This window comes from Schistocerca nitens, chromosome 8 (assembly GCF_023898315.1).
Source record: "Schistocerca nitens isolate TAMUIC-IGC-003100 chromosome 8, iqSchNite1.1, whole genome shotgun sequence".
Taxonomy (NCBI): domain Eukaryota; kingdom Metazoa; phylum Arthropoda; class Insecta; order Orthoptera; family Acrididae; genus Schistocerca; species Schistocerca nitens.
The window spans coordinates 357,795,657-357,810,691 of NC_064621.1; the positions used below are offsets into that span (position 1 = coordinate 357,795,657).

Here is a 15,035-nt window from a genome sequence, read left to right on the forward strand (position 1 = left end):
CATAACTATTTATTAGCATTTGATACATTTGAATCACATTTTCTTTCATACTGCTGAGGGTACACAATACAAAATTGAAACAGGAGTTGATACGAAATAAATGACAAGTCTCTCAACATAAAACTTTATTAAACATAAGTGTTAATACAATGGTAACTAGTGACTTTCCTGCATGCCCCTTCCTCTCTAGCTATATCTTTTATCTCCCACCCTCACGCTCTCAAAACACACACTCATACACGCACAACACACACACACACACACACACACACACACACACACACACACACACACACACACACATGGATGCACGCATGCACGCACGCACATACACACACACAAACAGAGAGAGAGCTTTACTTCATTTAATACGATCACTTCATCTTTCTACCACACACTATTGACTCTGTACATTAAATTCGGTGTAAAGTAAACACATACACTTAAACGTCCAGATAAAGTAATTATCATTATCCAAGAGCTGCAGACGTTATTTGAAAATCGAAATAGTAATTAGATAAAACTATAGTAAAGTCACAAGAGAAAAAGATTATTGTACAGTAGCTTCAGAGTGTAGTGTAAGATACATGAAGATTGAAAGAGTTTCTTAAACACACAATGAATACTAAATAGATCATGAGCAAATGTCTTACAGCTCAGGCTGATAATATGAAATACTTCTGTACCATTTCCACGTAGACCTCAGAACCACGTTTAAGAAATCACACATCATAATATTGATAATTTGTTAGAAATGTCTGTTGACAAGGAACTTCTTTCACATAAACCATCCCACTCAAATACATTTTTCAAACAAGTTAAACTTCAGATACTCACAGCAATATAATTTAAATATCAACATTGCTTTATCGATGGCTCAGCAGACATTACACAATTTTTTAAAGCTAGAACAGTCTTCAGTAGAACACAAAATAGTTGCTCCCGTCAAACTGACAATACCGTTTATTATTTGTTTAAAGCCTACATGGCAATGCAATGAAACTAAAGCACTGATTTTGGTATTCTGACTAGCGTCAGAATAAACAGAAAGAGTAATTGTAAGTCACTGACATATAACAAATACAAGAGGAAATTAAAGAGGAACTTGTGGTGCAGAATAACATAGAGCTAATAACTTTTTACAAGCATGGGCCACTATTACAGCCTCTAACGCTGTTTACGTATATACAAATTTGGCATTTTGTTTGTGCATTGTAAAGCTTTTTATTTTTTATTTGTTTTTAATAGACCTCTTCTTACATGCAGAACACGCATCAAAGAGGGAATGCAACTTCATTATGCTAAAGCTCACTTTCACCTACATATATGAGATACTCTTTTATTCACATATCAGCAACAATATATAGCAGTTAATATTATCATTTAAAATTTTGGTATACACAACAAGCTGTATCGCTTCAGAAGCTTACATACAATTGTTGATAATTATCTAACCCATCATTTAATATTTCTGAAAAAGCACTTGGTACTTGCCGATTAATACCACAGAAATATATCTCTGTCACTACATTAACTTTCTTTTCGCTAAAGTAAAGGAGAGCTGCCTGTGACATTTGCTACAGCCAGAGGTCACCAACCTTGATGGAAGCAGCAACACACGGTCCTCCTGACTTAATTTCTTAGGTTCCTAAGTTATTTCAAGGGGAGGTCTACCACATTTTGTATCAGTCTCTATACATGTCTGTCGACAAGTACCGATTATTTAAATGCAAGGAAATTACTTTTTGAAATGAGTATTCGTGTCGTAAAGTAACGAAATATGGGATGGCAGTAACCACTTCACACAGAATATACTAAATGTTTCTAATACTAAGAGCGCTTTCCGAAAATCTAATTTCCATTGTTAAAAATATATGATCATTAATATTGGAATATGGATGGAAAACTAGATATGTATCAAACTTTACTTACTTAACTCAATTACTCATCTTGTGGGTAATAACCTAAATAATCTCAATATGGGAAAATTGCGGTGTTTTATACCACTTTTGAAATACCTTCTACTATTGCATTACGTCGTACCTTTACGAGGTATCATAATAATAATTAAACCAGGCTTCGTACAACTTACTCAAACTCGTATTCTACACTCTAACGTGTAAGGGATTTTTCACATAGAAATAAAAGACGATTTATTCATTATAATACTGATTACTTATTTTTCGCAGTGAAGGAAACTCACAGTAAATAATCATGAAACAAAACAAATTTACAGTTATATCGAAGGAAAAGTGTTTTCCAGCTAAGCTGCCAGGAAGAACATACCTACACGCAGAGAACATACAGAAAGGAAACGGACTAATATTGAATTGCTTCATAACCATAAATTAAATTTACACCCCTTCCCTACCCCAAAAAATAATGCAGAAAAGTAAGGGTTGTGCATTTCTGAAGTTCTTTTGATACGAAACCGAAATTTTCATTAAAAATGCGTTGATTGAGAAGCGGCTGAGTGTTCCGACACTCACTTTGTTGCGAACAAATGAATCACGAGGTTATCACATAGACGCTGCGTCTACAGTATTACGCGCACGTAGTATACATCAGAAGAAAACCGTGTAATACACAAAACCCAGTATCACTCATTGTCTTTCTTATAAATGCGATTTTAAATGCTCGAATTAACGTGGCCCCAAATATTACCTTGCTTTTGTTGGAAATGTTTCACATGAGGCGTTTTATCCTTCGATCTCTTTCGACAAATTTTTTTATATGCTTATTTGTTTTGTTTCTCAAAGCCACGGAAATGGAACACATACCGTCGCTTCTCTTTGTTACAATAATTTAACTGATCACATTGTTACTCGCGCAAAAAATAAAAATCCGTCTTGTTGTGTTTCTTTATTAGAAATACCGTAGTATGTTGATTGGTCATCATTATAATAGCGTATAAAATGGAATGTGTATCTGAATCAGTACGTAGTGGATCGGTGTCACTCTTCACACAGTGAACGGAGTCTAACATCTGATGGACAGTAATAGATTTACAGTGAGTATAGTCAGAGTCGTGTTAGATGTTAACAAATATTTATAAATGAAAATTCACATCCACTTTTTTACGTTGAGGTATTTTCCAGTAGTGTCAGTTGCTAGAAACAGGGAGATAAAACAGCTTTTTAAAGAGTGTAGTTATTGGAAAATCTATAGTTTGCCTGGTTTTTGCGTCAGCACGATAATATTCTTTACCGCTACTACGCTTTCATACATAGGCAGATATCTTTATGGGAACAATCAGATTGTTTATACGAACGTTTTAATGTGGGGATGATGATGATATGGGAATGATTATAGGTTTACGCCACGTAAGACGTAGAACATTAGCCAACAAATAACCAGATAATGTGGCCGCCTCAGGACAAAAACAGTCAGACATACAAGCAACTTATACCTGGAAGTAGTGGTCGTGCGTACTTTGGTTTCTTGTAAGAGGAGGCTGCATTGAGTAGATTCAGTAACATGAACCGCCTACGGAGAAATACTACACGTCTTTGAATGGAAAAATAATTTTCGGAGACGTAAACACATCGGACGTAGCAGAAATAAATAGTGTGTAGGAATGAAGCATTCAAGAAACGTTTTCACTTGGCTGTCAAACTTCTGTTTGGTTTCAGAACGACAATTCGAAGATGACATTTTAAATAGTGAGTGGTCCACCACAAAAGATCAACGAATAAAAAATTTTTTAGCTTCCAGATGTGATGGCAGGTATGCGAGGAGGAATATTTTTCTTTCAACAGTGAAAGGATTTCTTCTGATCAACACTAAAACCGAAACAGAGAAAGAAAACTGCTACGCTGTTACTCTGCATTTTCCGAGAATTGATATGCATTGCACGTTATGATGATAAGTTCTAGCTCTAATCCCCTGGTGTTTAATACGGATTACCCTAAAACATAATCTGGTATTCAGGCTGGCAAACAGGGTACCACAAACAACAATCAGATCAATTTAGCCGAGTACACAACCTACAAGCGTAATTAGCTTAGCACAATACACCAGCGGATGGGAGCCGTACGCGTTGTGACTATTGGAAAACAAGATCGCCATGCGGTCCCGTGTCGGCGTACTTTTACTAGATATTCCTACAGACTATCGGGAAAACTTTAGCTTAAAAATAAATCTGACGTGCCTCGTCTGTGCGCATATTTTTCAAAAAAATTTGTTTTTTTCTTTAAAATAACTGTTAAATGAAGCTCTGGTACGGGCAGTGATTACTCAGTATATTTCAAATGTGATATGTTTTGCTGAAATTTCGTCGTTACCAGACCAAAGCAGTTATTATTGCTTGCTTTTACATAATTACTAACGTAACGGCAGTTTAAAATAGCCTTATGGTCCAGGTGCACAGAAATCAAAGAGCCTGAGACGGTTGGACTCTAGAAGCCAGCTATAGCAGCTGACATCATCTTCCTTCCACTTGATATGTCTCCGCACAGATTACCTTAGAAAATGATCAGCATGAAATAAAGAAGCGGGAGGAAATGATCCAGCATGAATTCTTGAAGAACCACCCGTTTATTATGACTTCTGGATAACTGAACCCGGAGACATTAGAGACTTTTGACGACAACTGTTTAGTTTGAAATGTGAGACTGAAGATACAAATGACAGATGTAGGTGAACTGCCATGTATTCTGCGTATTACTAGGTCGCGTTATGAGACTGTTAGCAAAAATTAATGCATCAGTATTACACATAGATTACTGGGAACGTTCGTGTAATCTTATTACAAATATTGTCATGTCATTGTTTTGCAATCCAAACATCTGCTGCATTGGGATAAATAAAACTGATTATAAGAAACCAATTATTTCCTTTATCAATAAAAACGTTTACGACAGATGTAATGATGAATGTTTCAGTGCCACTGAAATGTAGTACAGGAAATCATAAACCTGACAAACTGCGAGGAATTTGAAGATTAAATCAAAGTGGCCTCTGTAGGACGTTATTACATACGCCGGCAGCACAGACCCCATATATTTTCAGAAGGATGATGTTTGCATCAGATAATAACCGCAGAGGGTCCTCAACCGAGAAAAAAGCCACGATCAGAGCATACGAAGGACATAGCACTCAGCGAGGAAGCTACAACTGGGGGATGATCATTAAAAACAGCACTGCACGTGATACAAAGGAATACTTCATATTACTAGTATTTCTGTTTGACAGAAGAAGGAATGTAGCGGTAAGAAGGAGATGAAGATTATTTTTCACAGATAGAGACGTTTACTGGGAATAATGATGCCTTTAGTGAAAAGCAGAGACAATTTATCTATGCGTCCTTCAGTGTTGTTTTGACTAGAGAATCAACGATATCACTGCCCTGTTCGTTTCCTTCTGGTGGAAATTTTGTCGTTGGAATTTGTAAGTAGAACCTGATATTCATAAGAATTGGTGAAAGTGCTGAAGGAAATACTTCTTTATGTCTACACGCATCTGATGAACGTAGGAGCGCACAATAATATCACAACGGATGCTCGAGTTTAACAGGAGTTCCATTAATCGGGGTCAGTCGTTTGGGTGACAAAGTTGACCGTATCATTTCTCTCTTTGATTATGGAAAAGAAATAACATTCCTCAGTTATATCATATAGATAAATTGTACGTGATGTACTCGGAATTTCGGTAGAATAGGATTTCCTACTTGTTTCACAGTCCCTGTGCGTCGTTGAGGTTTTTGTATTTCAAAATTTCGCCCACATTTTTACGCCACTGGTATCGTTTATATCCTGAGTTAAATACTACAAAATGGGGTCATATGGATACAAAGTAAGACTGGTAGAACATCGATGTCTTCTCTGAAGACATGTAGCTTTCGTTGTGAATGCGGCACTGTCGATTTCGGCTTTTTTTTTTAGACGCATTGGATACGGGCGTTTCTACTGTCCCCAGTAAACACTCAAAATCGTACAGGGTTCGTCAGGAATGTAAACTTTTGTGATACACTGAAGTTGAATATTTCTGTAACACAGCACATACTCTGATCTGCACCAGTCTATCGCGAAGGAACCATTGCCAGATTACAGTGCGAATTGCACGTCGAGCAGCAACAGCAAGTAGATGTCGCAAGCGAAGTGAGGCCGTGACTCGTCGGCGGCTGGTAGCGTCAGCAGGCCCTCAGCTGAGCGGCGGCGGGGGCGGCGCCGGGGGCAGCCGTCCGGAGTGGTCGACGCCGCCTCCGGCGGACGGCGCGCCGACGCTGCAGACGGGGCTACAGCTCCTCGGCCAGGGCCTCGGGGGCGGGAGATGTCGCGCCAGGGGTGGAAGCGGCGGCGGGGGCGGCGTGGGGCGACGCGCCCACCTTGATGTCGTTGGCCGAGTGAGAACGCGAGTGGCCTTGAGGCGGAGGCTGCACCGCCAACGACGCCGGCGGCTGCGACGCCGACTGCGACCGGGTGTGGCCGTTGTTGTTGTTATTGTTATTATTGTTATTGTTGTTAGAATTGACACCGGCACTGTTGTGGTGATGCTGCTGCAGGTGCGGCTGTTGCTTGTGGTGGTGGTGGTGCGGGTGGTGGTGGTGGTTGTGCTGCGGAGTCAGCTGGTCGCGCAGCGCCATCTGGTAGGCCACCTCGAACGCCTGGCCCAGCGTCAGGATCACCTCCGTCGCCTGGTCCTGCGGGCAGCCACACTTCCATTAGAGAACACTGCCCCATACTACCACTCGCCTCGGTTGCACAAATGGTTCAAATGGTTCTGAGCACTATGGGACTTAACAGCTAAGGTCATCAGTCCCCTAGAACTTAGAACTACTGTAACCTAACTTACCTAAGGACATCACACACATCCATGCCCGAGGCAGGATTCGAACCTGCGACCGTAGCGGTCGCGCGGTTCCAGACTGAAGCGCCTAGAACCGCTCGGTTGCAAAGCTACTTGTACTTTCACAATGCTTTCTTCAAGTAACAAGAAAATGGGCACATCACTCAGATCGTCAGTCAGCATCTACTTTTCAAGGAACAGCTTAGACAAGAGGCTCTGAGCCTGTCCACCATGCTCTCCAGGGTACCTGCAGCTGTAGTACAGGGCCAGTATACAAAATATTAGACATCTTTCGCAACAGTAATTGGTGTAGAGCGTACGATGAAAAATATAATGACTTTTCCCATCTGGACAAATGTTTCTATGGTTTGAATGCAAGCCTTCTTGTCGATATTTATGCAGAACATTCCGGTTTCCAGCAGTTATTCAATTTCTTCCTCTGTTGGATAGTAATCGGGGTTTCTTTATTGATTGTACTAATTATTTTATCCTATTTCTTTTGAACTGTATTGGAGGCTGTGTACTCTGAAACTTCATTTTGTATAATCCTGCATTAGCTAGACCAGTTCGATTTGTGAATTTTCCGAGTTGATGCCGGTTGGTGTGTCAGTTCAGTGATCTCTGCAGGCCAAAATATGTCTCATCCAGTACAAAAGGTCAAGACGTACTTAAAATACTAATCACATTTATGTTTGATAACAAGCAGACAAAACGGTGTTTTTACTGACACTGATGGTTCATCGTCCAGATGTTACGGAGAAGGGTAAGTTCTTACTCAACTTTTTCCAGAAAAACGAAAAGGTGGACCGTAAGAGTCGAGAAGAAGAGGATCGTGTGAGCTGCATCGAGTTTATTTAGACTGCATGGACGAGGGAAAATACCTGTTGACTTTCTTATATGGAAAAAGGAGCAACAAACACACTGAGTTAACGCCTACCCTTCCTTCGTAAGCAAAACTGTTTTATCTGTAAGATTAAAAATGTAAAAAAGTCTTACGTATGCAATATTTGCAGAAACCACCATTGATGAAGTGTTGTCAGTAAAGGTGAAACACTTCTGGTATAACACTATCCAGTACGCTTAAGACCTGAAAATGAAAAACAAATAATATTTTTTACATAACAGCTGCTGCTGAAGATGACCATCGAAATAAATATATCGCATACTTTATTTGGATGCTATGCCGAAAAATATTCAGGCTTAATGTTTTCAGCAATGAGTGATCAATAATTCGCCCTGGCCATAAATGTGGTTAACTGTCTAAAGGAGTTATCACATGCACAGTGCAGCTACTTAATTTCATTTACGCGTTGTCAAAATATACTCGAGTATATTTCTGAAGTTGGGGAATGTTATTCGAAATTCACCCTCCTGCCTAAGTTGCCTTTGAGCTATGATCTACTGCAGTGCGGACTCGTACTGATGTCAGTGTATCATCGGAAGGTGAGTGACTGACATAAAATGTCTGTTGTGTTACTACGCAACGTACACATTGTTTATTCGCTCTATATGAGCATAAGCAACACGGTTGAATATGCTAAAATAACAATGCCCTTAGTGACCTTATTGTCGGTGGGACGTTAAAAACAAAACTTCCTTCCTTCGGACATAGTTCCAGTCAATCTACGCGAGCAGCGGTCGCAAGGCCATTGATCAGGATGCCTCTGTAAATGCTTCCGGTGACATGTAGATTGTATGACACTACCTTGTCTCGCTGTCGTAAGGAGAAAGGAGACGCTACACTCCGCTTGCGAAGTGTCTCGAGTCTGCATACTTATTAGTGCTCGTGTTATATCAACGCTCAGAATACACGGTTTGGAAAGAGCTTTATATTATTCTGTGGTTATGGGTGCTAGTTCCAGGCTGCGTTCTTGTCACAAACGGTTCACATGAAGAAATAATTATTTGTTTGCGCTATTGTTAGTAAACTGTATTTTATTTGATTTCTATTTATTTTGAAATTTCTTTGTGTGATTATTCGAAAAGTGCTGGTTTAAAAGGGATATCTCACTTGTAAATTAATAAGAATATGCCCGCAAAAGTATAAATGATTGTTCGAAAAGGACACGAAAATCAAGAAAGTGATTCCGAACGGAAAAAACTAGTTAACTCAAGTTCAGGGTGAATGTGTAATCTAGTTTCTTTGTGAAAGGTCTTTGAAAGACTTCATAGTCGCCTTTTTATTGTTAAAATAATTTTATGTAAAATCTATGGTTACAGTTTGAGCATTAAGCCATTTTCCGGTGAACGCTGGGAAATCACAAACGTTATATACTCAGCCAATGGAGATGGAAGACGAGATGATGCCTTGTACACATGTGTGATGTTTTCAGATTTTGCCGTATGATAAAGCACGAAATATAATTGTAGTGGTCAAGAGGTGATAATGGTGTCTTTTAGAAAGTTTTATATCAGTGTGATTCATAAACAAGAAAATTCAACAGATTCATTTTGAAAGGACACGTTTCTTATCTACAGCTTATTATGTGTAACATACAGGGTGGCGCACGAAATGTGTTACCATTTTGTTTTTGAATATAAACTTTATTGTCAATACAATCTGAAAGAAACATATACTACAATGAAGAGCCGTCCATGAAGATTTGTTCTAACTCAGCACATCCTCAATATGTCCACCATTTCGTTTCCTAACTTCCTACAAACGAACAGTAAAGTTAGTGATTACCCTACGGCACATGTCTTCCGTAATTTCACTGCAAGCTTGAAGAATAAGTCTTCGGAGCTCCATTAAATCACGTGGACGTTTCGGGAAAAATTTTTCCTTTAGGTACCCTCAAAGAAAAAGTCACATGGATTGAGGTCTGGACTATTGGGGGGCCAATTTTGTCCGTCATTGAAGCGACCTGGAAACTTGAGTGAAATTATCCGCATGTCGAAATGCTCGTGTAAAAACTCCAACACAGTGTTTGCAGTATGTGGCCTTGCTCCATCTTGCGTGTTGAAGGGCAAGGCAGTAGCAAGAAGCTGTGGAATGAAGGTATTGCGAAGGATGCTCAGATAATGCTCGCTGTTCACAGTTTCTTCAAAGAAAAAGGGTCCAATAAGTCCGTAACTGGAAATTGCTGCCCACGCTGTAATCCTTGGAGCATAATGTTGTCGTTCATGAAGCACTTGTCGGTTTTCAGTGGCCAAAAAGCGTACATTTTGTTTGTCAACCACACCGTCTACATGAAAATGCGCCTCAACTGAAAACCAAACGTTGTTGAGAGTTTCTTTCCTATTCTCCGCCCACCGAGCAAACAGTAGTCTCTGCTCTTGTGTTCTTCAGTGAGCTTCTGTGCACAGGTCATCTTGTATGGGTACATATGGAGGTCACTTTTAAGAATGCGTTGAACGGAGCGTCTGGATATTCCCAGTTGCACTGCTGCCTTTCTACACGATTTCCCAGGACCTCTCTGTACAGAAACTCGTACCGCTTCAGTATTCTCCGGCGAACAAACAGGCTTAGGCCGAAGTCGCTTCGCTTCCAATACTGTTCCTTCCTGTACAAATGTATCGTACAGCCGGTGGATGGTCTTCTTGCAAGGGACCCATCGGGTGTTAAACTGTTTTCGAAAATGCCTCTGAGTCACAACAAGGCTTTCCGTTTCATGAAAAAGTAACACAATTGCCGATCGTTGCTGTGTCGTCAGTCTTCCATTGTCAGCCATTGCTGCTTACTAGTCTCCTAGCGGCAGTATCGTGAATTACACGTCATTTCGTAACTCATTTGTTTTTCCAAGCTATGCTGGCACTGCTGTAGAGATCCCAGCGGGATATCTAATGTGCGTCGTAAATTGTGAAAGAAACAATTGGTAACACATTTCGTGCGCCACCCTGTAGCTTAAAAGACCAGGGAAATGCGAATGACCAATCACGCCAGTTGCCTTATAGACTTTGCCCTCGGTTTTTCACTTTTACATTACAAAGTGGTGAGGTGTTTCACACTTGAGACAACACAATCCGCAGACAAACTTAGCGGACTGGGAAATGCCGTGTAAGCGTGGCTGATGCCACTAAAGCCTCGCCTAGGGAGCTCGTGCGGTCGGAGCGTGTACTCACCATGGTGTCGACGCAGAAGACGTGGCAGAAGTGGCTGGAGCTGCCGTGGTCCTTGGTGATGTAGGCGAAGTGCGTCATGTCGTCCGCGTCCTGGCAGGCGCAGTGGATGTTGCGGATCTCGTGCTCGCAGACCAGCTCCTGCCGACACGACACGGCATAATGCTTCACAGCTGTAGATTACTAACGTGGGAACAGTTGTGGCATTTCGTTCATTTCACTGTTTGAAACCCCGTTTCCAGTTCGTATGTATCCTCCGCCCGTGACTTATCTGGACCACACTGAGAAGTCACATACTAATTTTAACATCAGAACCTTCGTATACTATTCGACAAGACTGATCATATGAAGAACATATTTCTATTGCATGTCGTTCGACGACACAGCGTTCTGAATGGTGCGAAAAGTGGCAGTTGACCCTAAATAACGAAAAGTGTGAGGTCATCCACATGAGTACTGAAAGGAACTCGTTAAACTTCGGTTACACGATGAATAAGTCTAATCTAAAAGCCGTAAGTTCAACTAAATACCTAGGTATTACAATTACGAACAACTTAAATTGGAAAGAACACATAGAAAATGTTGTGGGGGAGGCTAACTAATCAAAGGCTGCGTTTTATTGGCAGGACACTTAGAAAATGTAACAGACCTACTAAGAAGACTGCCTACACTACGCTTGTCCATCCTCTTTTTGAATACTGCTGCGTGGTGTGGGATCCTTACCAGGTAGGACTGACGGAGTACATCGAAAAAGTTCAAAGAAGGGCAGCACGTTTTGTATTATAGCGAAATATAGGAGAGAGTGTCACAGAAATGATACGGGATTTGGGCTGGAAATCATTAGAAGAAAGGCGTTTTTCGTTGCGACGGAATCTTCTCACGAAATTCCAATCACCAACTTTCTCCTCCGAATGCGAAAATATTTTGTTGACACCGACCTACATAGGGCGGAACGATCACCACGATAAAATAAGGGACATAAGAGCTCGTACGGAAAGATATAGGTGTTCATTCTTTCCGCGCGCTATATGAGATTGGAATAATAGGGAATTGTGAAGGTGGTTCGATGAACCCTCTGTCAGGCACTTAAATGTGATTTGCAGAGTATCCATGTAGATGTAGATGTAGAATACGTTCCTCCAAATACTTTGGAGGAACTAACATGGACACTGCTTACGACGACCGTGTGACAGAGAGAAACCTTCAGACATAAAAGTAATTTCGTGCGTACCCCAAGGGATTGTCATAAAACTATTACTTTTCACAATAAAGGAGGAGACTTAGAAACGTAAGTTACATAGTATCATGGCAGGCCTAGTAACTTTGATTGCATGTTGCACTACACGTCAAAGTGATAGATACATTATTTTTCAACATACTCACGAAGTCTCAGTAAACAGTGGACGGGTGTTCAATTCTTCGACGACAGAAACCCGCTCCTTGGTTAAGAAGAAATCCTAGAACCGCTATGTGAACGTACTTATCGTTGGAAGCACTCCATCCCCTGTGATAGTTGTGAATCATTTCTACGGACATTCCCGTCATTGCGGCGTGGGTCAAATGTTCGGCACGATATCTCTACGGTTGGATGCGACATTGCACATGGTTCATGTACCTACAAAATTTCAAGGTGAATCTTTGTGCAGTTTAGACGTATTACTGACAAGACTAGTACTTTCCCGCATACTTCAACTCTGGAGTCTCTTTCTAGCTGTTGCACAATTTCACTCCCTCCCTCTCGCATAGCTTTTAAATGTACCGCAGCAGAACTATTTCTGGAGAAAACCCATAACAGATACGTTCCCCTGACACTGCGCCACTCTTGCTGCGCAATGCTCTTGGGATGGACGATACGTACAACTTACTCTGTGAAGTCTACAAAAAGGAACCCTTTGAGTGGGAGGCCGCAAAACGCCAATTATGTTTACGGCATTCGGCAACCAACATATTGACTACCATGCAACCACAATATTGGCTGCTAGTAGCAACAGGGCGCGTGGCTGGAAGTATACGATGGTGAGCGCAGCATGAGACTATGGAACTGCTCAGTCGACGAGTAACTCACAACAGTGGTACAATATTGGTACAAAGTAGAGCAATGGCAACGATATACAAAGCAAACATAGCATTATATCTACAATAATAGTTGACGACTGACATTTCGTCAGAAAGGAACCCAAGGAATTTCGCAGGGTGAGAAGAAAGTGACAGATGAAACAGTAGCGTTTCTGCAAGATGAGTCAGCGGAATATGTGGTGTCGCATACGCCCGACTGTGCGGACAATGTACATGAGAAATACAATACGACGATACGTGCTTAGCAAGTGTTAGTGATACTGAATCGGGTGTCGAGCAATGTAGTTCATCATCCTCTCCAGCGAAACGTAGTACGGGGCAACCGTTATCTAAGCAGCAGGTCTAAACGTAATTATGCACATGAAAGATCATCCGCAGAGTAGTAAAAGGTGTACAACTTTGCTTCCACCGTTTGCCGATAGGTGGCGACAAAAGTAGCGGTCGAAAGAAACAGATCGCAGACGTCAGGCAGTTAGCTTGGACCTCGGTCAACATAATCTCATTCAAACATTATTCGATTTGTGTCTGCATCATAAAGTTGTTCCTGATTGAAAATGTCAGTTTGCGAGCCTAGTTCTCGTCATTTGCGAGAGGTTCAAAAATGGCTCTGAGCACTATGGGACTGAATAGCTGAGGTCATCAGTCCCCTAGAACTTAGAACTACTTAAACCTAACTAACCTAAGGACATCACACACATCCATGCCCGAGGCAGGATTCGAACCTGCGATCGTTGCGGTCGCGCGGTTCCATACTGAAGTGCCTAGAACCGCTCTTGCGAGAGGTGTTACTGTTTTGTTTCAGTATGAAGAAAACAGCGACTGAATCTCATCGAATGCTCTCAGGTACGTATTTAAGACGCTGTTAGTGAAAGAACGTGTCGTGAGTGGTTTCAACGCTTCAAGAACGGTGATTTTAACGTCGTAGAACGGCATAGTGGTGGAAGAGAGAATTTTTCGAAGATACAGAATTGGAGACATTGCTGAGAGAAGACTCGCGTCAAACTCAAGAAGAATTGGCACGATTAGTGGGAGTGACACAGCAAGCAATTTCGAAACGTCTCAAGGCTATAGGCACGTTTCAGAAAGAAGGAACTTGGGTCCCGTGTGAGCTGAAACCAAGAGACATTAAACAGCGTTTGTGTGTTTGTGTACAGTTGCTTCAGAGGCAAAAACGGAAGGGATTTCTGCATGCATTGTGACCGGGGACGAAAAGTGGGTTTATTACGATAGCCCTAAACGCAAAAAATCATGGGGATATCCTGGCCATGCTTCCACGTCAACAGCCAAATAGAATATTCACGGCTCTAAGATCATGCTCTGCATTTGGTGGGACCAGCTCGGCGTCTTGTACTATGAGGTATTAAAACCAAGTGAAACAATCACAGGTACTCGTTATCGAACGCAACTAATGCGTCTGAGCAGAGCATTAAAAGACAAGCGGCCGCAATACAGCGAGAGGCACGATAATAGTGACTTTGCAGCACGACAACGCTCGACCCCACGTTGCAAAAGAGGTCAAAACGTACTTGGAAACGTTAAAATGGGAAGTCCTACCCCACCCGCCGTATTCACCCTCTATTATCACCTGTTTAGATCAATGGCGCATGGCTTGGCTGACCAACACTTACGATCTCATGAAGAAGTCACAAATTGGATCGATTCGTGGATCGCTTCAAAAGATGAACAATTTTTTCGACGTGGGCTTCGTACATTGCCCGAAAAATGGGAGAAAGCAGTGGCCAGCGATGGAAAATACTTTGAATGATACATGTGTAACCAATTTGTTTCATTAAAGCCTCAAGTGTTGGGGAAAAAACGGCGGAAGCAAAGATGCACACCTTGCAGAAAAAAATTTTGAACAGATTTCGAGTAAGTCCGCTGCGATATGACCGTAAAGTGCATAAGAAAAAGGAGCACTTGTTACCAGAACTGGTGTTCGCGCGTTTCAAGGATGCGCGATCCACTAAAGACAGTGTTGTATACAGTGAAATTGTGCAAAAATGCGGAAAGAACTCCAGATGATCAACGCTTGGTGTAGGAACTTTCAGTTGACCATCAGCATATACAAATGTAACGTATTGCGGATAAATGAGCAGAAGGACCCATGATTTTAT

At 41.3% G+C, this 15,035-nt stretch overlaps 1 protein-coding gene across 1 annotated transcript in view; it reads right to left on the reverse strand.

Annotated features, from left to right (window-relative positions):
- Positions 1–6,141: 6,141 nt before the first annotated feature.
- The window catches only part of LOC126199565 (ankyrin repeat and SAM domain-containing protein 1A-like), a 131,009-nt gene continuing 122,115 nt past the window's right edge, over positions 6,142–15,035 (reverse strand). Inside the window, exons 9-11 of the mRNA XM_049936487.1 lie at positions 10,849–10,986; positions 6,519–6,640; positions 6,142–6,325 (exon numbers count right to left, since the gene is read on the reverse strand). Coding sequence (XP_049792444.1) covers positions 6,142–6,325; positions 6,519–6,640; positions 10,849–10,986 — 444 coding nt within the window. The remainder of the gene's footprint in view (positions 6,326–6,518; positions 6,641–10,848; positions 10,987–15,035) is intronic.